This window comes from Salmo salar, chromosome 11, assembly GCF_965601325.2.
Source record: "Salmo salar chromosome 11, fSalSal1, whole genome shotgun sequence".
NCBI classification, from domain to species: Eukaryota; Metazoa; Chordata; class Actinopteri; order Salmoniformes; family Salmonidae; genus Salmo; species Salmo salar.
The window spans coordinates 77997043-78020473 of record NC_138301.1 but is presented as its reverse complement, the minus strand read 5'-3'; the positions used below and the strand labels follow the sequence as shown (position 1 = coordinate 78020473).

Below are 23431 nucleotides of genomic sequence, written 5' to 3'. Positions count from 1 at the left end.
ATGTTATCAAATTGCGCGTTCCTGTTTGTAGATAACTCGATTTATCTAGTTTGGCGTGGACTACATCGCATTTAGTTTTGGCTAAATCGAGTTGTTCCTGCAGATGACGATTTTGTTGGAGAGTTTGTGCTCGTTCATCGTCATAAGTATTTGCAATTACTTTTAATTGTTCCGATTTCAAACGCAGTTCCTCGACTAGCAGAATGTTTTCATTTCCTGCTTTTGTCAATAGTTGCTCAGTTCTCTCCACCTGTGCCCTCATGTTAGCCATGTCTTGCACGTGCTTCAGCTGTGCACTGTGGTATTGGACCGATGCCAACCTTTGATGGCGATACATAAGTGCTAAAGTGGAGAGAACAGTCACAAAGCCTGTATTTGATGGTTGATTTTGGAGAGCGTTCGCAATTTCGGCTGTTGTTTTTCTAATGGCATAATTAGGGTTGGTATCACTGCTGAGGTCAGAGATCAATCCTTTTATGGGTGGAGGTTCACTAATTAGCGGAGGAGTGGTGACCACCTCCTTTGGTAGCTTGCACATTATTAGAAAAATTTAGAGGAAAAATGTTCCTATTTTTTTTCAATGTTTGGGTTTGGAATTCATTGGAAGCTGCAAAGACAAGTTTAATCTATTTATAGATGTTGACGAACCATCAGTAATGTGGAAGTTGGACGTGAATGAATTTGCAAAAGCAAATTGAATTAATTAATCAATGCCAATGATTAATCCTACCTGGGTAGGCTATCTGGGTATTAAACTTGAATTAACCTGAGGTTGCTTCATCCAGGTTAATATGGGAAGTTTAAAAGTGTCTCATTTGATTGCAAGAACATTAAGGTATGTTCAACAATTTAACTTATTAAATTGAATGAGATGATAATCCATACAATCTCCATTGATTGGATATCATAAGTGTAAACAGTAGATCAAATGTTGGGAACACTCCCCACTATGGTACACTTCTTCCTTGGGCCGAAGCCACATGGGATTCCCGCTGGGCGGGACTTCTGTCAGTACTGGATTACTGAATGGGTTTTGCAAAAACCAAATTTTACTGATTGATCAATTTTAATGATAAATCAAACCTGTATAGGCTATATGGGATTTAAACTTTAATTAACCTGAGAGGTTTATTCATCTAGGTTAATGTGGAAAAAAGATTACAATGTCTCATTTAGAAAACTCATCAATTTGGATATTATTTAAACTTGAGAATGTAAATCTGGCAATTTCACTTATTAGTTTAATTGAATAAGACATCGATATCCATCTGGATATCACGAGTAACGACTTGAGTGTCACCTGACTAATTCTACTTGAAGCAAAGTACTGGTGACTCTTCAAAGGTCCCTGCTGGCACACGCTGAAATCCAACTCAAGTCGGATGAATTACCATGTGGCACAAACAAAATGGCTGTTTTCCCTTTTGTCAGCTTAACATCTCGAGCAAGCTAATGTTACTTGATGCCTGAAAAGTGCTCAACATAGGATTCCCTTGGCAAGGGAAAGGTTTTACTTATAACGTATTATGTTCAAACACTTTTCGGCGATATTTGACGATGTTTTAACCGGAACTCGCGGGAAACAACGAAATGCACCGTGGTCTACTCGCATCGAAACGCGAGAGACAGAGAGATACTTATCGCTGGTCAAGCTAATCTCTCCTAAATTTCAATCGGCTGGCTTCTTTGTCCTCGCTCGAGAAATTAATAATGACCTAGCCAACACGCGTCTGGAACGCGAGAGGCAGAAATACTTAGCGTTTGGCCAAACGCTCTATTTCTCAGATAGCTTTATCAGCCATCATACATACATGTATAGTTTATGCTCCCCACTGACTACGTCAGAGCACAACACGGAGGCGATTCTCCAGAGCGCACACGCACCCATAATTCCGGTCTACAATTCCCATAATGTAATCATAAACTTGGTGTATTATGTAATCTGCTTTTCAATTTTATATATGCTGAATCAAAATGAAAGCTTCATCCTATTTTAGATTCCTCGCACGGGGGCTCCAAATGTTATCAAATTGACCCAACGTGCGTCTTAGTTTTAGAGTCCTCACAGGGGGCGCCAAATGTCGTGTCTTTGGCTATGCCGGATTAAGTGATATGACATGCTAACCTATAACATTCTTTCTCTGTAATTAATATTACCTGATTAAGCTAATCATGTAAATGTAATTAACTAGAAAGTCGGGGCACCACGGAAGAACGTTTATAGAGCTGTTATCTTCTGAATAAACTCTTAAAATACTTAGTAATATTTTACATCGATAGCAGTCAATATTAACCCGTGTCTTATTTTCAGTCTCATAATGAAAGTTGTAAATTCTTGGCTATCTTCACGAACCCTGGCTAACAAGTTGAATCAGCAATACAAAATTGGGTTTAATTAATTATTTACTAAATACCTAACTAATCACACAGAATTAGAAATACACAGAATACAATGATGTCATACAGAATTCACCCCTGGTGAACGGAACCTGTATGAAAGCTGGTTACACAAAGGAAAGGGGGTTGGGCTTAAATGAAAGAGCGGGAAGATTTAGGAACACAGAAACAGCAGCTATGCTATCGTAAATACATTATCTTATGCATTCTAAATTACCGCCCTTTTGGAAAAGGAAAATGCAATAAATATTTACTCTGAGCTGCGCTTCGGTAGATCGGTAGATGCTGGCCGGGTTGGCCAACAGATCTCCCTGTTTTCGGAAGAATGTCAATGGTGGTCAATTGGATACGTGGTGGTATCTTCGTCTGGTTGTTAGACTGGATCCGTCGTCCGTCCTTTCCTAGCCCACGTAAGCAGCGGCCGCTGCTAACTCAACGGCTAGGAAGTAGCACTTCTGTAGTGAATAAGCTCAAAGTTCATACCAGTTCATACCATAGCTCACGCCGAGGTTGGCTTAGTTCTGTCCTTGACATGTGTGTCCTTCTAACGTAGAGGCTGCAGACCTCCCGTACTGGAACCACTGGTTATCTTTTCGTCAAAGGCTTATATAGTGGAGAGGGGGAGGGAGGTGTTTCATCGTTTATAACCCCTGTCTCTTCACAGGGTTGGGCCACTGATCGACCAGGGCACTTTCCTTATGAAAACCCAATTCTCTCGTTTGGAAGCTAAAATTACATTTCATCTCCTAACAAACCTTTTCAATATCAAACATTTCAATTGCATAACAATTCCATGTGACTCTGATAACTAGAGGGTGGATACTTTCCCAGGTACAGTTTATGTCGTCCTGTCATCAATCATAATGTCTCAGATGACAACTGAAATGAAATCCATACTCATTACGTTATCAAGCATATTTCCAACTGGTTTTATTAACAAAATATGGTTCCTTTTCCCCATTTGTTTGATGTTCCCAGACTCTCTATATTTAACACAGGCTATGCAAGTCCTTCAGTAGATTCAGAGAGGGGAAGGGAGAAAGGTATTTATCCTGTTGGGGCTACAGGTTAGCAATGAACCCCGAGTCAGGATTGCTAACAAGGCTGGAAATTCAAAACATCAAAAATCTAATAATTTCAATTTCTCAATCAATCAACTATTTTACACAATTTAAAAGATAAACATCTCCTTAATCTAACCACATTTTTCGATTTTCAAAGAGGCTTTACGGCAAAAGCATAAAGTTAGATTATGTTAGGACAGTACATAGCCACAAAAGTACAAACATCCATTTTCAATTCAAGGTCAGGCGTCACCAAAAGCAGAAACCAGCTAGAATTATGCACTAACCTTTGTCAATCTCCATCAGATGACACTCCTAGGACATTATGTTATACAATACATGCATTTTTTGTTCCATCAAGTTCATATTTATATCCAAAAACAGCATTTTACAGTAGCGTGAAATTCAGATTTTTTTCTTCTCTGAAATGCTTCCGGTGAACATAACAAAATTACTATTCGAAAACATTGGTAAATTATAATATTGTCATTCAAAGAATAATATATTATCATCTCGTAATTGCTACCGAATGGCCAGATCTCAAAATAACTTTACTGGGAAATCACATTTTGCAATAAACGGGGTGCTATGCTAAGAACAATAAGCTATGCTATACAGTTAGCATCATCTAATATCGATAATAACATTGTAAATATCCCCTTACCTTTGATTATCTCCATCAGAAGGCAGGCATCCCAGGTCCGGAAGGCATCCCAGGTCCGGAACAAATGTGGTTTCTTTTGACAAAGTTCATAATTTATGTCCAAGTAACACCAAGTACTTAGCGTTCATTATGCTCCCACAAAACGTGGTGGGGGGGGGTGTAAAATCACGCCGAAAAGCTAAAAAAACCTAGTAAATAATCTATTTACGTTCGTTCAAACATGTCAAATGTTGTTTAGCATTAATCTTTTGTTCCATTTTTAACGTTAAACATCAGTAATATTTTCACACAACCTATCCTATGTCTAGATAAACAATGATGACAAACTCACGCTTCTCAGATTTATGCGCAGGCGCAAAAAAATGAAGTGATGACATGTCAACTTCCTTGCATTCTAATTTGCTCTCTGTTTATCATAGACGCTTCAAACAACTTTATAAAGATCGTTGACATCTAGTGGAAGCCGTAGGTGTTGCGAAATGAATCCTTTCTCACTATGGTATCTATAAAACAATGACACTAAATAGTACAGTCACAAAATTCACATTTTTTTTAATCTATTTTTCACAGGTTTTTGCCTGCAATATGAGTTTTGTTATACTTACAGACACCATTCAAACTGTTTTAGAAAATTCAGAGTGTTTTCTATCCGAATGTGTTAATAATATGCATATCCTAGCTTCTGAGTTGGTGTAGGAGGCAGTTAAAAATGGGCACATATTTTTTTCAAAATGTCTCAATACTGCCCCCGAGCCCCAACAGGTTATGGGGGGGGGGGGGGTCATAAACCTTACCCACAGGCCAACGTCATGACACCATCAAGGGACTTGCCCATGGCAGTCTTGAGAGTCTGGTTGGTCCATTCATCCAAACCTGGGGTAGGAAAGGGATATCTATTGACAATGTAAGATATTGAAATATGTTTGATTATGTACCATGAAAAACAATAAAAACGAATTGTAAAAAAACAAAAACAAACCATTGGTCTGTGAATGATATGGAGCGGCGTCGCGGTGCTTCACCCCGTGGTCCTCAAACAAGGCTTTGTTGGTCTAAAGAAAATCACACATCAGTAAATAAACTTGGCTATTTATATAGTTGGTGAAAGAATATGGTCTATAATATTATTACCTTGTTCCAGATTTCACGACCTCGGTCACTCAAGATGACCTCAGGAGCATCGTGGGTGTTGAAAATGTTTATCATCACCTTGGAGGTAGCTTCGCCAGTCTTGTCCTTTTATCATACAACATGAAAATCGATTTTTGGTTCCAAGCACCCTTTTTAAAGGGTTACAGACGGGAATAAAAGTGAAGCATTCTTACATTCTCTTCCTTTACTGACCTTAATGGGTATTGCCTCGACCCACTTGGAAAAGTGATCGATCTCTGTCAGACACCAGCGGTTGCCATTCCTGGATTTCGTGAAGGGTCCGATAAGGTCCACCCCTAACATTTAAAGTGTTAGAGAGAAGATGACTTTATTCTTACCCATATCTGTGTCATACAGTGCAGTTTTCATATTTGTAAGGCGTCACGTACACTCCCTCTCTGGCCTCTAGGTCACCAGACTGCTGATTATTACGCACACCTGTCACCATAGCCACACGCACCAGCGCTTATTGACATTCACCTGGACTCCGTCACCTCCTTGATTACCTGCCCTATTTATGTCACTCCCTTTGGTTCCTTCCCCAGGCGTTATTGTTTCTGTATCTGTTTCATGTCAGTGCGCTGTTTGTTTTGTTCATGTTTGTTTTGTTTATTTATTAAATGTATCCACTCCCTGAACTTGCTTCTCGATTCTCAGCGTACATTGTTACGTAAGGATACTGACACAAACATTTGATAATGTTGAACTCTGCTGTGGTCAAATATAGCAACCATTACAAACAATTTATCAATGCAACATTTTTATTGTGACTCTTACCGATCATGTGCCATGGTGAAACAACTTTGATGGGCTTCAACCCTATCAAAGATCTGGCAGGCTAAACAGGTACTGACCTATAAGCACAAAGTGACAAATTATAACACTGTGTGCGCTCTATGACATTCATCGAAATCATAATAATATTAGAAATAATAGCATGCGATTGATAAACAAAAGGTTATTTCACTTGCCCAGCTGTCCACATCCTTGACAATCCCACACCAGAAGAAGCGTAGGTTGATTTTGACAATCATGCGCTTCACTCCGAAATGTCCAGAATGCATCTCGGTCAGCACGGCCTCCTTCTCCTCCTTAGTGAGAATCACCCTCCTGTGTGGCTGGCCATCCTTCCCCCGTAGGTGCATGTGATTGCCTAACAAGTTGGAAGACAAGTTTTGTTGAAATACTAAAGTCTAAGTAAATTTGCACTGCTGTCTTTCTCTTTCTGTTTCCCTCTCTCCACCTCTGTCTTTCATTCTCTTCCCACCTCTCTCTCCACCCCTCTCTCTCTTTCTCAATTTCTTCCTCTCTCTCCCTGTCTGTCTGTGTCTGTCTAGCGAAGATCCCTAGTTTAGGGCAGTTGGAGTAACCATAATTGCTTACACTTACCCATTTGATTGATCAGGGTTAACTTATAGCTAGATACCTCAATGTGACAGACATATAACTAACTAAATGTATATGACCAACTAGCTAGTTAGATTGAAAATGGTTGTTAAATGGTTGTACATAAATCCTTCCAGTTATCTAACAGTAATAGAAATGAACTGCTTAACGGTACCCTGGATTGTGAATTTGTCTGACCCTGTCACGCCCTGACCTGAGACGGTTTATTTCTCTATTTTGTTAGGTCAGGGTGTGGGGTGGGCAGTCTGTGTTATATTTCTATGTTGTCCTTTTCTTTGATTGGCCAAGTATGGTTCCTAATCAGAGGCAGCTGTCTATCATTGTCTCTGATTGGGAATCATACTTAGGCAGCCCTTTTTCCCTCCTTCAGTGTGGAATCTTGTTTTTGTATAGCTGTTTGAAGCCTGCAATACTTTTTGTTCGTTGTGTTGTTGATTGTTTTTTCCTGGTTCACCTTAAATAAAATTATGATGAACCCAACTCACGCTGCGCCTTGGTCTACCCATAACAATGAACGTCACAGACCCCCTACGAATGTTGTGCTTCTTGTCGAGATCAGTGGTGCCTTCATAGTACTTTGCCTGGTTAGAAAGATAAAATCAAATCTCCTTTAGGGATGCCATTAAAGTGCAAGCTACATACAAACAGAAAGCTACAATAACAGTTAGCTAGCTACAGTTGAAGTCGGAAGTTTACATACACTTAGGTTGGAGTCAATAAAACTTGTTTTTCAACCACTCCACAAATTTCTGTAAACAAACTATAGTTTTGGCAAGTCGGTTTGGACCTCTACTTTGTGCATGACACAAGTAATTTTTACAACCATTGTTTACAGACAGATTATTTCACTTATAATTCACTGTATCACAATTCCAGTGGGTCAGAAGTTTACATACACTAAGTTGACTGTTCCTTTAAACAGCTTGGAAAATTCTAGAAAATGATGTCATGGCTTTAGTAGCTTCTGGTAGGGTAATTGACATCATTTGAGTCAATTGGAGGTGTACCTGTGGATGTATCTCAAGGCCTACCTTCAAACTCAGTGCCTCTTTGCTTGACATCATGGGAAAATCAAAAGAAATCAACCAAGACCTCAGACAATAATTGTAGACCTCCACAAGTCTGGTTCATCCTTGGGAGCAATTTCCAAACTCCTGAAGGTACCACGTTCATCTGTACAAACAATAGTCCGCAAGTATAAACACCATGGGACCACGCAGCCGTCATACCGCTCAGGAAGGAGATGCGTTGTCTCCTAGAGATGAACGTACTTCAGTGCAAAAAGTGCAAATCAATCCCAGAACAACAGCAAAGGACCTTGTGAAGATGCTGGAGGAAACAGTTACAAAAGTATATATATCCACAGTAAAACAAGTCTTATATTGACATAACCTGAAAGGCCGCTCAGCAAGGAAGAAGCCACTGCTCCAAAACAGCCATAAAAATGCCAGACTACAGTTTACAACTGCACATGGGGATAAAGATCATACTTTTTGGAGAAATGTCCTCTGGTCTGGTGAAACAAAAATAGAAGTGTTTGGCCATAATGCCCATTGTTATGTTTGGAGGAAAAAGGGGGAGCCTTGAAAGCCGAAGAACACCATCCCAACCGTGAAGCACGGGGGTGGCAGCATCATGTTGTGGGGGTGCTTTGCTACAGAAGGGACTGGTGCACTTCACAAAATAAAGCTTGGTCGCAAATGGGTCTTCCAAATGGACAATGACCCCAAGCATACTTCCAAAGTTGTGGCAAAATGGCTCAAGGACAACAAAGTCAAGGTATTGGAGTGGCCGTCACAAAGCCCTGACCTCAATCCTATAGAACATTTGTGGGCAGAACTGAAAAAGCGTGTGCAGGCAAGGAGGCCTACAAACCTGACTCAGTTACACTGGCTCTGTCAGGAGGAATGGGCCAAAATTCACCCAACTTATTGTGGGAAGCTTGCGGAAGGCTACTCGAAACGTTTGACCCATGTTAAAGAATTTAAAGGCAATGCTACCAAATACTAATTGAGTGTATGTGAACTTCTGACCCACTGGGAATGTGATGAAAGAACTAAAAGCTGAAATAAATCATTCTCTCTACTATTATTCTGACATTTCACATTAAAATAAAGTGGTGATCCTAACTGACCTAAAACAGGACATTTTTACTTGGATTAATTGTCAGGAATTGTGAAAAACTGAGTGTATGTAAACTTCAGACTTCAACTGTTGATAACGTTAACTAAATAAAACTGTCTGGCTAGCTAGCTAGCTGACTAGGCAGGCTGAGGTAAATAAGTGTCTTTCAATGTTAATATAAAATCAATCTAAAAACAGCTTAAATTATTTCTTCCTATTTAACAATATTTTCTTATATAAAGATAACTATATGGTCAAGAAAGAGTGTTCTCTTTCCTGTCTTTTTGGTCCTCTGAAGCCGCAGCTAGTCACCATCAAAAACACCGTCCTTCGAGAGCAAGGTAATAATTTTGCGAATGACTGAACGAGCGCTTATGAGATGAAGTAGAACTGCCGGTATCCTCCTTCCTTCGTGATTGCTACCAGGTAAATAGAGCCAAGCAGCCAGCATTGCAACGGACGCTTTGGTTCAATACGTAATTTGGTAAGAATTTTGCAAGTTCTAGCAACAGCCCTAGCAACATGAGCTAGATCTCATCGAATCCCACTGTGACGCGGGGGGGGGGGCAAACATTTCTCTCCACCCTATGGCAAAGTGAGCAGAATTGCAGGAAATCTGCTGTAAAGCTGCACAATTTCTCTCTGCCAAGGCAAATTTTGTGGAATTGCATAAAATGTGTTATAAAATTACCAAATCTTCTCTCCGCCCCATGGCAAATGTGTAGAATTGCAGCAAACTTCCTTTAAAACTTCAACATTTTCTCCACACAAAATGTGTGGACTTACAGGAAATTATCTCAAACTTTTTTTCACTACACTGTGAAGGGGGCGGGGCAACAACAACAAAAAATCTTGCATGGTGGGGGGGGTCCCAACAAAATGTTACTTAGGGCCGGCTCTGACTGCATGTTTGGGATGGATGTGGGTACGCAGATCCGCGAGCCCCTCATAATGAGTTCAGATTTTTAGTTGCCCCCACGCCCATCAAAGTTGCCCATCCCTGCCATTGGTTCTTTCCTCAGATGAGCCATAATTTTGCTCACATAAACATTTTGTTCCTGTGACTGTTGCTATTGATACATGAGTTCTTGTGGTGCATTGTGTGAGATTGTACGTGTCTGTTTTTGTGTGTGTTTCAGGAGAGTCAGTGGCAAGAGCTCCTGGAGTCACTTCACACACTCCCCATCCCTGATCCTAGAGTGCCTGTCCATCTTAGCATGGTAAGTCTTTGACCACGTCGCTGTAGACCTCATGGCCATCTATCTAATCATTGTCAACTTACCAACTGGGGGCCCCCCATTAATTTTCTTAGCCACTCTCACTCAGATATCATATTCAAAACTGCAAACATTTCTCTCAACCCTATGGCAATGACATTTGCTGTAAAACTGCACTTTATCAGAGAAGCAACCAGGGGATGGAACTGAAATTATTTTCCAACCTCTCAGAACCATTCTTTTTTTCGCCATAGCAAGCTCAAATCAAATGACATTTTATTGGTCACATGCACATGGTTAGCAGATGTTATTGCGAGTGTAGCGAAATGCTTGTGCTTATACAGTGAGGGGGAAAAGTATTTGATCCCCTGCTGATGTTGTATGTTTGCCCACTGACAAAGAAATGATCCGTATATAATTTTAATGGTAGGTTTATTTGAACAGTGAGAGACAGGATAACAACAAAAAAATCCAGTAAAACGCATGTCAAAAATGTTATAAAATGATTTGCATTTTAATGAGGGAAATAAGTATTTGACCCATCTGCAAAACATCACTTAGCACTTGGTGGCAAAACCCTTGTTGGCAATCAGAGAGGTCAGACGTTTCTTGTAGTTGGCCACCAGGTTTGCACACATCTCAGGAGGTATTTTGTCCCACTCCTCTTTGCAGATCTTCTCCAAGTCATTAAGGTTTTGAGGCTGACGTTTGGCAACTCGAACCTTCAGCTACCTCCACAGATTTTCTATGTGATTAAGGTCTGGAGACTGGCTAGGCCACTCCAGGACCTTAATGTGCTTCTTCTTGAGCCACTACTTTGTTGCCTTGGCCGTGTGTTTTGGGTCATTGTCATGCTGGAATACCCATCCACGACCCATTTTCAATGCCCTGGCTGAGGGAAGGAGGTTCTCACCCAAGATTTGACGGTACGTGGCCCTGTCCATCGTCCATTTGATGCGGTGAAGTTGTCCTGTCCCCTTAGCAGAAAAACACCCCCAAAGCATAATGTTTCCACCTCCATGTTTGACAGTGGGGATGGTGTTCTTGGGGCCATAGGCAGCATTCCTCCTCCTCCAAACACGGTGAGTTGAGTTGATGCCAAAGAGCTCCATTTTGGTCTCATCTGACCACAACACTTTCACCCAATTGTCCTCTGAACCATTCAGATGTTCATTGGCAAACTTCAGATGGGCATGTATGTGTGCTTTCTTGAGCAGGGGGACCTTGCGGGTGCTGCAGGATTTCAGTGTATTACCAATTGTTTTCTTGGTGACTATGTCCCCAGCTGCCTTGAGATCATTGACAAGATCCTCCCGTGTAGTTCTGGGCTGATTCCTCACTGTTCTCATGATCATTGCAACTCCACGAGGTGAGATCTTGCATGGAGCCCCAGGCCGAGGGAGATTGACAGTTCTTTTGTGTTTCTTCCATTTGCGAATAATCGCACCAACTGTTGTCACCTTCTCACTAACCTGCTTGCCGATGGTCTTGTAGCCCATTCCAGCCTTGTGTAGGTCTACAATCTTGTTCCTGACATCCTTGGAGAGCTCTTTGGTCTTGGCCATGGTGGAGAGTTTGGAATCTGATTGATTGATTGCTTCTGTGGACAGGTGTCTTTTATACAGGTAACAAGCTGCAGTTAGGAGCACTCCCTTTAAGAGTGTGCTCCTAATCTCAGCTCGTTACCTGTATAAAAGACACCTGGGAGCCAGAAATCTTTCTGATTGAGAGGGGGTCAAATACTTATTTCCCTCATTAAAATGCAAATCAATTTATAACATTTTTGACATGCGTTTTTCTGGATTTTTTTGTTGTTATTCTGTCTCTCACTGTCCAAATAAACCTACCATTAAAATTATAGACTGATCATTTATTTGTCAGTGGGCAAACGTACAAAATCAGCAAGGGAACAAATACTTTTTTCCCTCACTTTAGTTCCAACAGTGCAGCAATATCTAACAGGTAGTATCTAATAATTCCACAACAAAAACCTAATACACACACATCTAAATAAAGAAATGGAATGAGAATTTATAAATATATGGATGAGCAATGTCAGAGTGTCATAGGCTAAGATAGATAGTATATACATATGAGATGAGTAATGCAACAAATGTAAACATTATTAAAGTGACTAGTGTTCCATTTATTAAAGTGGCCAATGATTTCAAGTCTGTATATAGGCAGGAGCCTCTAGTGCTAGTGATGGCTGTTTAACAGTCAAATGGCCTTGAGATAGAAGCTGTTTTTCAGTCTCTCAGCCCCAGCTTTGATGTACCTGTTCTGGATGATAGCGGCGTGAACAGGCAGTGGCTCAGGTGGTTGTCTTTGATGATCTTTTTGGCCTTCCTGTGACATCAGGTGCTGTATATGTCCTGGAGGGCAGGTTGTTTACCCCCGATGATGCGTTGTGCAGACCACACCGCCCTCTGGAGAGCCCTGCGGTTGTGGGCGATGCAGTTGCCGTACCAGGCGGTGTTACAGCCTGACAGGATGCTCTCAATTGTGCATCTGTAAAAGTTTGTGAGGGTTTTAGGTGAAAGGCCAAATTTCTTCAGCCTCATGAGGTTGAAGCGGCGCTGTTGCGCCTTCTTCACCACACTGTCTGTGTGGGTGGACCATTTCAGTTTGTCCGTGATATGTACGCAGAGGAACTTCAAATGTTCCACCTTCTCCACTGCTGTCCCATTTATGTGGATAGGGTGGTGCTCCCTCTGCTGTTTCCTGAAGTCCACGATCATCTCCTTTGTTTTGTTGACGTTGAGGGAGAGGTTATTTTCCTGACACCACACTCGGAGAACCCTCACCTCCTCCCTGTAGGCTGTCTCGTCGTTGTTGGTAATAAAGCCCACTATTGTTGTGTCATCTGCAAACTTGATAATTGAGTTGGAGGCGTGCATGGCCACGCAGTCATGGGTGAACAGGGCGGGGTTGAGACTCAGGGCCTCAAGCTTAATGATGAGCTTGGAGGGTACTATGGTGTTAAATGCTGAGCTGTAGTCGATGAACAGCATTCTTACATAGGTATTCCTCTTGTCTGGATGGGATAGGGCAGTGTGCAGTGTGATGGCCTTCCCTGTAGCTCAGTTGGTAGAGCATGGTGTTTGCAACGCCAGGGTTGTGGGTTCGATTCCCACGGGGGACCAGCACAAAAAAAGAAAGAAATGTATGCATTCACTACTGTAAGTTGCTCTGGATAAGAGTGTCTGCTAAATGACTAAAATGTAAATGTAAAAATGATGGCAATTGCATTGTCTGTGGACCTATTGGGGCGTTAAACTAATTGAAGTGGGCCTAGGGTGACAGGTAATGTGGAGGTGATATGATCCTTGACTAGTCTCTCAAACACTTCATGATGATGGATGTGAGTGCAACGGGGCAATAGTCAGTCATTTAGTTCTGTTACCTTTGCATTCTTGCATACAGGAACAATGGTGGCCATCTTGAAACATGTGGGGACAGCAGCCTGGGATAGGGAGAGATTGAATATGTCTGTAAACACACCAGCCAGCTGGTCTGTGCATGCTCTGAGGACGCGGCTAGGGATGCCGCCTGGGCCGGCAGCTTTGCGGGGGTAACACGTTTGTCTTACTCACGTTGGCCACGGAGAAGGAGAGCCCACTGTCCTTGGTAGCGAGCCGCGTCAGTGGCACTGTGTTATTCTCAAAGCGGGCAAAGAACGTGTTTAGCTTGTCTGGTAGCAAGATGTCTGTGTCCGCGATGTGGCTGGTTTTCCTTTTGTAGTCATGATTGTTTGTAAACCCTGCCACATGTCTCCTGTCTGAGCCGTTGAATTGTGACTCCACTTTGTCTTGATATTAACGTTTTGCCTTTTTGATTGCCTTGCGGCGGAAACAACTACTCTACTCGTTTCGTGCTTTCAGTTCTGCTGTATCCACACTGATTGGTGAAGTAATTTACTGTCGAGCTAATGAAAAAATAAGTTGATTTTAGAGGTTTAAACCTGTACTTCACAAATCAGTGCGGATAGAGTAGCTTGCTATGGAGCAGGCAAGCTATAGTTGTTTTAGCCTAGGCAGCCGGTAGTGCATGGATGCTATAGGCTGCCTAGGCTATAGTTCTTTACATGTGCAATGGACAGACAAGTGTAGGGCGCAAAATGCGACTGAAATTTTGTGGGTGGGGAGAGAATGCAAGAGGGTGGAGAAGAAGACTTGGCTTGACGTGCTGGGCCTTGTTATGAATTATACCTATGGAGGAGTGGCTTCTATTGAGGAACTTTGATTGTCTTTGAACTGCCGAGAGTTGGCTTAAAGTTGGACCAGAGCTAGCTGGCTAACAAGCTTGTGTGTGCAGAGCAGCTCCAGAATTAAAACCACGTATTACCTTTTTGTAGTTAAAACCTCTTTGGGATAGGGGGCGGTATTTTCACGTCCGGATGAAAAGCGTGCCCAAAGTAAACTGCCTTATACTCAGGCCCAGAAGCTAGGATATGCATATAATTGGTAGATTTGGATAGAAAACACTCTAAAGTTTCTAAAACTGTTAAAATAATGTCTGTGAGTATAACAGAACTTATTTGGCAGGCGAAACCCTGAGGACAAACCCCGAGGACAAAAAAATGTTTTCTATTGGATTTCTATGGGAAACGTTCTATGGGAAACTGAATTTATGAGGCACCTGGTTGCAGTTCCTATGGCTTCCACCACTAGATGTCAACAGACTTTCGAAATTGGTTGATGTTTTTCCTTTGAGAAATTAAGAATTACGGCTATTCAGAATGAGTGTCAAGCCAAGTGGACTCTTTTGTTTGGGGCCCGTGACCTGTAGCTCGCTCCACTTTGATTTTATCCTCTATTACATTTACATTTACATTTAAGTCATTTAGCAGACGCTCTTATCCAGAGCGACTTACAAATTGGTGCATTCACCTTATGATATCCAGTGGAACAACCACTTTACAATAGTGCATCTAAATCTTTTAAGGGGGGGGGGGGGGGGGGGGGGTTAGAAGGATTACTTTATCCTATCCTAGGTATTCCTTAAAGAGGTGGGGTTTCAGGTGTCTCCGGAAGGTGGTGATTGACTCCGCTGTCCTGGCGTCGTGAGGGAGCTTGTTCCACCATTGGGGTGCCAGAGCAGCGAACAGTTTTGACTGGGCTGAGCGGGAACTGTGCTTCCTCAGAGGTAGGGGGGCCAGCAGGCCAGAGGTGGATGAACGCAGTGCCCTTGTTTGGGTGTAGGGCCTGATCAGAGCCTGAAGGTATGGAGGTGCCGTTCCAACTTATTGAACACAGTATATTCTGTTTTAAATTGTATCGATTAATTACATTTTAGGATACCTGAAGTTGGATTAGGAAAGTTGTTTGAAATGTTTGGACCAAGTTTACAGGTAATTCATTAGATAATTTGTAGTCATGTTGGGCGAGTTGGAACCGGTGTTTTTCTGAATGAAACGCGCCAAATAAATGGACATTTTGGGGATATAAAGAAGCAATTTATCGAACAAAAGGACCATTTGTGATGTTTCTGGGACATATTGGAGTGCCTAAAGAAGAAGATCTTCAAAGGTAAGGCATGAATTATATCGTTATTTCTGACTTTCGTGTCACACCTCCCTGGTTTAAAAATGTTTGTCATGCATTTGTATGATGGGGCGCTGTCCAGATAATAGCATGGTTTGCTTTCGCCGTAAAGCCTTTTTGAAATCTGATATGGTGGCTGGATTAACAAGACGTTAAGCTTTATTTTTATGTATTACACTTGTGATTTCATGAAAGTTAAATATTTATAGTAATTTAATTTGAATTTGGCACTCTGCCATTTCACCAGATGTTGTCAAATCGATCCCGCTAAAGGGATTTGATCCCTAAGAAGTTTTAATAAATCCCATGTGAAACGTTGGATTACAACACAGAATGTCGCTGGAGGGAATAGCGGCCAGTTTACAGGTTCCTGACCAATTGTGCTGTTTTGTGTATTTTTTTCCCCTGCTGATCTTAATTTGTTTTTCATAATGTTTCACTTATTGTTTCCTATGACCAAAAAGAGTTTCTGGAAGTCAGAACAGCTATCACTACCCTCAATTTGGACGAGGACTTTGACTCACTGAAGTAGGAGGCGAAAGACATACTGATTATCCCAGACCATGCCCAAATCCCGACACTCGAAGAAGGAGGAGTCGCCGGTATAGTGGCAAGCGTGTGGGATACCTGACGAGACTACATCGGAGAGTGGATAAATTGCCTCTACCCTGTTATATTGGTGAACGTGCAATCACTGGAGAATAAACGACTATTTACCAATATTATTATTATTATCTATATTTTCCGTAACTGTCTATTTACCACCACAAACCAATGCTGGCACTAGGACCACACTCAATGTATAGGGTCATAAGCAAACAAGAAAATGTTCATCCAGAGACAGTGCTCCTGGTTGCAGGTGAAAATGTAAATCCAGTTTTACATCATTTCTACCAGCAAATATCTCCAGTTCACCTTTACTCCGCACACAGAGACACATACAAAGCTCGCCCTCAATTTGGAAAATCTGCCCATAACTATATCCTCCTGATTCCTGTTTACAAGCAAAAACTCAAACAGGAAGTACAAGTAATGCGCTCAATACACAAGTGATCCGATGAAGTGGATGCTAAGCTACAGGTCTGTTTTTCTAGCACAGACTGGAATATGTTCCGTGATTCATCCATGGCATTCAGGAGTTAACCACATCAGTCACCGGCTTCATTAATAAGTGCATTGACGACGCCGTCCCAACAGTGACTGTATGTACATATCCCAAATAGAAGCCATGGATTACAGGCAACATCCACACTGAGCTAAATGCTAGAGCTGCCATGTTCAAGTAGCGGAAAAGCGTCCTCCGTTCGCTATTTAAGTGCATTTAAGTGCATTTAAGTGCATGTATTTTTTTCCCCTGCCCTGTTTCGAGACAGGTGGAAGATAATGGTCCATTTTAAATCAAAACAAATTTCACATATATATTATTTAGTATACACTACCTTTCAAAAGTTTGGTGGTCACTTAGAAATGTCCTTGTTTTTGAAAGATATATATATATATTTTTTTTGTCCATTAAAATAGCTTCAAATTGATCAGAAATACAGTGTAGACATTGTTAATGTTGTAAATGACTATTGTAGCTGGAAACGGCTGATTTTTTTAATGCAATATCTAACCCTAACCCTAATCTATGTAGATATTCCATAAAAAATCTGTCGTTTTCCAGCTACAATAGTCATTTACAACATTAACAATATCTACACTGTATTTCTGATCAATTCAATGTTATTTTAATGGACAAAAAATGAGCTTTTCTTTCAAAAACAAGGACATTTCTAAGTGACCCCAAACTTTTGAATGGTAATGTATGTAAAAGCAATATTAAATCATGAATAGTCTGAGGGGTGACAATATAGGCCTATATTAGCCTATCACTGATATATTATCACAGTTTGTGTGCAGTAAGGTAAGAAAGGCATGTCTGTTTTTTTGCAACTCTTTCAAATCATTGTCGCACACCTCATGTAGCTTAGCCCATAGGCCTGTAGGTTTTGATAAGTTTTATATCATAACTAAAGTGGGCAAATAACTTCTTAAAATTAAGCACATTAATCCACTTTACAAAGGTGTAGAGCCTAACTGGCATTTCAAGTTTGTGGAAGATAATTTCCACCATAAAAATGTACCTGTGGGCACGCAGGAGACCGGGGTTCAATTCCCCTACAGGGAGGAAGGAGTAGGATGTCCTTGTAAGTAAGAATGAGTTCTTAACTCACTTGCCTAGTTAAATAAATCCAATTTCTTCTAACTTCAATATGCTCTTTAAATAAATAAGACCAACACCACTTTTAACAGCACATTACTCAATACTAGTGAGACTCATGTTGCCTATGGTAGAACTACAGTATATCGAAAGATATAATGTGACTCTCCACTAATAGTTACATATAGAGGATTGGGGAATATTTCTGTAATTTATTGATATTTATTCCCATAGTAATTCGTTATGGATCCATAACTAAATAAACATCGGCATTTTGAAAGAGTATTTTTATCATTATTTTATTAATGAAAGCATAAAAATGCCATTATTAGTTACATTGTTTTAGTTTGAACCTGCAGACTGGCACTAAGAACAGAACAGCGGGAACATTTCACGAGTCAGCACCATCATTAGTGCAATGCCCCTTAAAGTGTTGCCAGTGTGGCAGGGTGGGGGTCCACCCACCCCCTCCCTCTTCCTCCCTTCCCCATGGGCTAGGTCGGTCTTCTGTGCTCGGCTCTGCAGCCCATCCCATGCCCCCTGCCCTCGTGCCTTGAACCTTGCGCTCTTTCAGTGGATACAGCTGGAAAACTGTAAGGCAATCCCATTGTGCGCCACTCGGGAGCCATAACCAATATGCCCAATATATATTGTCCTGCTAATAACAGGGTTAATAATATATCTGTGAGAATATCCAAGGGACTTTTATATAATTCTACATTAATAATAATAATAATCACTTTGTTTAAAAAATAACAATATTTTGGAGATGATTTCGTTTTCAAATAACGTAAAATGAGTGAGAAAAAGGCTATTCTTGAACATACAGTGAGATAATGTTACTAATTTGTAAATAAAGCCAGTTTGTTCATTTAGAATTATTTCTGTTTTTAGAGAGAGAAAAACAAAAACCTACAGTCATCTCATGGGTCTCCCAATCAAGCCTGCCACGGGTACAGAACCAGCAACTGTAGCAACACAGCTTGCACTGCTATGCAGTGTCTTAGACTGTTGCGCCACTCAGGCGGTATATAACATGACCGGTCGGCGTGGCCTACAGTACAACAGTGAGAGCAAAATAATCCTGACAAAATAAAATAATAAAAACCTTAGTGTAACAACAGTTTTAGTAAGTAATACTGAAGTTGTGCACAATTATCAGTTTCTATTTAGGTTTATGTTGCCCATTCATTGTCAGTTCATTGTTCAGTTCAGTTCAGTTAGAGACACAGTAGGACCCAAAAGCATAATCAGTGCTCTAACTCCCCCTTGCGCTAGTCTGGAGCAATGAAGTGGTTACGCAGGGTACCGTACTAAACCACAAATTACCTCCAAGTCCCGCAGCGTAAACTCACAACTGTATCATGTTCCAAACACACCAACACAGTCGTGAAGAGGGCACGACAATGCCCATTCCCCCTCAGGAGGCTGAAAAGATTTGGCATGGACCTTCAGATCCTCAAAAAGTTATACAGCTGCACCATTGAGAGCATCTTGACTGGCTGCATCACCGCTTGGTATAGCAACTGCAAGGCGCTACAGAGGGTGATGAGTACAGCCCAGTACATCACTTGGGCCAAACTCCCTGTCATCCAGGACCTCTATACCAGACGGTGTCAGAGGAAGGCCCTAAAAATTGCTAAAGACTCCCGAATTCATAGACTGTCATCTCTGCTACCACACGGCAAGCAGTACCGGATCACCAAGTCTGACCAAAAGGCACCTGAAAAGCTTCTAGCCCTAAGACTCCTGAAGAGTTAATCAAATGGCTGTTATTATTTCTTTTCTTTTATTTATTTTGTCTTAATTGTTTTGCGCAGACTCCTTTGCACTGGATATATGCACACTCACTAGACTCTACCCACACACTCACACACACGCACTCATGCATATTGACGCGTCACAGATAGACACACTTTACATACACTGCTGTTACTCTATTTATTATATATCCTAATTGCCTTGTCACTTTTATCCCTACCCAAATGCAAATACTGTATTACCTCAATTACCTCAACTACCTCTCACCCCTGCTGTCACGCCCTGACCATAGAGAGCCCTTGGTTCTCTATGGTATAGTAGGTCAGGGCGTGACTAGGGGGTGTTCTAGGTTTATTATTTCTATGTTGCTGTGCTTGGTATGGTTCCCAATTAGAGGCAGCTGTTTTTTGTTGTCTCTGATTGGGGATCATATTTAGGCAGCCATTTCCCCACTGTGTTTTGTGGGATCTTGTTTTGAGTTAGTGCATGTGGCACCTCTGATGTCACGGTTCGTTGATTGTTTGTTTCTTTTTGTTTGGAAGATTCGCTTAAATAAATATGTGGAACTTTAATCACGCTGCGCTTTGGTCCGTCTCTCCACACGATCGTGACACCTGCTCATTGACTCGGCACTGGTACTCCTCATTATTGTTGTATTGTGTTACCATTTCCTTGTTTTATTTAGCAATTATTTATCTTTTTAACTCTGACTGTTGAGAATGGGCTCGTAAGCATTTCACTGTAAAGTCTACACCTGTTGTATTTGGTGCATTTGAGCAATAACATTTGATTTGATTATTTTCCCGTTTTTGGTTCTGTTACCTGAACTTGATACATCAAGATGCCAAAAGCCGTAGGGTCAGACTCGGTGGGCAGTGGGTGAAAGTTCAAGTTGTTTGAGTGCTGTGGTGATGTCCCAGAAGTGCTGCTTAAAAAACAATGGCTCCCTTGGTGCAATGCCCTTCTTGCACCTGTCATGTGAAACCCCCATTAGATATCTACTTTTAACACACAATACATATGCCTACAGTATGTTTGTTGGATTTAGAAGAATACATCAATGTAACCCATCTCATGGCCATAGCACTTGGGTCAGCGAGGTACAGCCTTATCCTTCATAGAGGATGCTTTGAGATAGCCTGCTGTTCTTGCCGACTGTTTTCGGGTCAGTTGCGGGTTCAATGGGGGGCACACCAAGGCTGCCACCCCTGCGGAGTGGGAGAGAGGTGCACCTTTCCCCCGACCCTCAAAGGCTTATCCCTCAGCTGTGCTGCACCATGAGGTACAACGCAGGCCGTTCCTTTTGAAAGATTTTGAGGAATGCCTCAGGGCTCCGTGTTAATACCCCTTCTCAAAGCGTTTCACTGGAGATGAAGCGAGTCAGAGTTACCCCCCAAAAAACAGACCGCCTCCAAGGAGAGGGATATAGAGGAAGTAATAAGTGCATCACCTTCACTCTCAACTCTTCCCCTACTTCCAGAAAAGGGAGCTGGGTTTATTATCATACGTTGAGTCTCAAGGCACCACCTCACCTTCCCTTCCCTGTCTGTCATCTTCCTTGAGCTGTTACCATTGTTGAGAACGGGGTATTGTTCATTAGGCATCAAACGGAAGAAAATATATTCAAACAGGAAAACGAAAAAGGCAGTATGCTAGTTTTTTCAGTGTATGGAATGCCTATACAGTATTAATAATAATAATAATAATAATAATACATGGGACTTGAATTGCCTTTAAAAAAAACAAAGAGTATAAAACAAGAATAAGACAATACAATTAATAAAAGCTACTTAACTTTGGATAGGGCTGAGTAAGGGTGAGCTAAACAGAGGGGAATGCCAGACTGAACAGATGTGTTAACCTCTTGGGGCTAGGTGGGACGCTAGCGTGCCACCCGTGGTGCACTCCATCAACAGCAGGTGCATTTCAAGAGCGGCAAATTTGAATCCAAATAAATGTCAAAATTCAAATTTTTCAAAAATACAACTATGTTACACCATTTGAAAGATAAACATCTCCTTAATCTAACCACGTTTTACGATTTCAAAAAGGTTTTACGGCGAAAGCATAAATTTAGAGTATGTTAGGACAGTACATTTACAAGAGTTGTGTGTAATGTTTTGTCAAGTCAAAGACAGGGTCACCAAAACCATAAAACCAGCTAAAATGATACACTAACCTTTTACAATCTCCATCAGATGACACTCCTAGGACATTATGTTAGACAATGCATGCATTTTTAGTTCTATCAAGTTCATATTTATATACAAAAACAGCGTTTTACTATGGCATTGATGTTGAGGAAATCGTTTCCCTCCAATAACCGGCAGTCAAGTCAGCGTCACAAATTAAATAATTAAAATTAGAAAACATTGGTAAAATATTATATTGTCATTTAAAGAATTATAGATTTACATCTTTTGAACGCAATCAACTTGCCAGATTTAAAAATAACCTTACTGGGAAATCACACTTTGCAATAATCTGAGCACTGTGCCCAGAAAAATACGCGTTGCGATACAGACTAGACGTCATGTTGGGGAGATCTAAAATCGAAAATACTATGTAAATAATCCATTACCTTTGATTCTCTTCATCAGATGTCACTTCCAGGTATCACAGGTCCATAACGAATGTAGTTTTGTTCAAAAAAGCTCATCATTTATGTCCAAAAATCTCCGTCTCGTTAGCACATGATGTAAGCCAGCCGGACTTCTCGTCATGAACGAGGGGAAAAAATATATTTCCGTTCGTTCAAACATGTCAAACGTTGTATAGCATAAATCATTAGGGCCTTTTTTAACCAGAACATGAATAATATTCAAGGTGGACGAATGCATAGCCTTTTATAACGTATTGGAACGAGGGTACCCAACATGAAGTAGCGCGCCAGGTGTCTAATGGGACATCACCGTTCCATGGCTCTTGTTCGGTCAGATCTCCCTCCAGAAGACTCAAAACACTTTGTAAAGGCTGGTGACATCTAGTGGAAGCAATAGGAAGTGCCAAAATATTCCTAAACCCCTGTGTTTTTCAATGGGATAGGTTTAAACTCAATACAACACATCAGGTATCCACTTCCTGTCAGAAAATGTCTCAGGGTTTTGCCTGCCAAATGAGTTCTGTTATACTCACAGACACCATTCAAACAGTTTTGGAAACGTTAGAGTGTTTTCTATCCATATATAATAAGTATATGCATATTCTAGTTACTGGGTAGGATTAGTAACCAGATTAAATCGGGTACATTTTTTTTATCCAGACGTGCAAATGCTGCCCCCTAGACCCAACAGGTTAATCCTATTAGCGTATGTCTTTTGTCATGAATTGTAATGGCTTAAAATACCTTAATCTCTTCAATTTGACCTTTGACCCGCCATATTTCCTTGTCCCTCTTAGCATTCTTACTTCACTGTGCCTGATACAAGGGAACTTCCCAGCATACCTGAAAGTGTGAGTATCTTCGGCCTTCACCCTACAGTTTCTGGTGTACATTCACAGCACAATCGGCACCACTGACAATATCCATTTGAGATCATTGACGATATACCAAAATACATGACTCAATCTCATCTGATTTGATATGAGAGAACTCACAGATTTACCCCCAAGGAGTTATCATTGTAGATCAAAACCAGAACAAACCACACCAATGTTACTCCACTATTCAATAACTCATTGGATTTCCCCGAATGCCCCTGGCATCCTTGGATAGTTAGTTTGCCGTTGGGGCAAATCAGCAAGCCCTCGCTAGACCTCTAAGGCTGTAAGCCCTCCCCAGCTACCCTTCTCCCCATCTCGGATGGGCCTTTTGAGAGACAGGCAGAACACGGTAAAGGGAGAGCTTATATGTTAGCTTGTCTCTCTACTTTTGTTACCCACAGCGTGATGGAGAC

At 41.2% G+C, this 23431-nt stretch overlaps 1 protein-coding gene across 1 annotated transcript in view; it reads left to right on the top strand.

Moving 5' to 3' along the window:
* The window catches only part of LOC106562885 (DENN domain-containing protein 1A), a 273596-nt gene that overhangs the window by 147321 nt on the left and 102844 nt on the right, over positions 1-23431 (top strand). Inside the window, exons 7-8 of the mRNA XM_082958057.1 lie at positions 9948-10028; positions 22935-22988. Coding sequence (XP_082814183.1) covers positions 9948-10028; positions 22935-22988 — 135 coding nt within the window. The remainder of the gene's footprint in view (positions 1-9947; positions 10029-22934; positions 22989-23431) is intronic.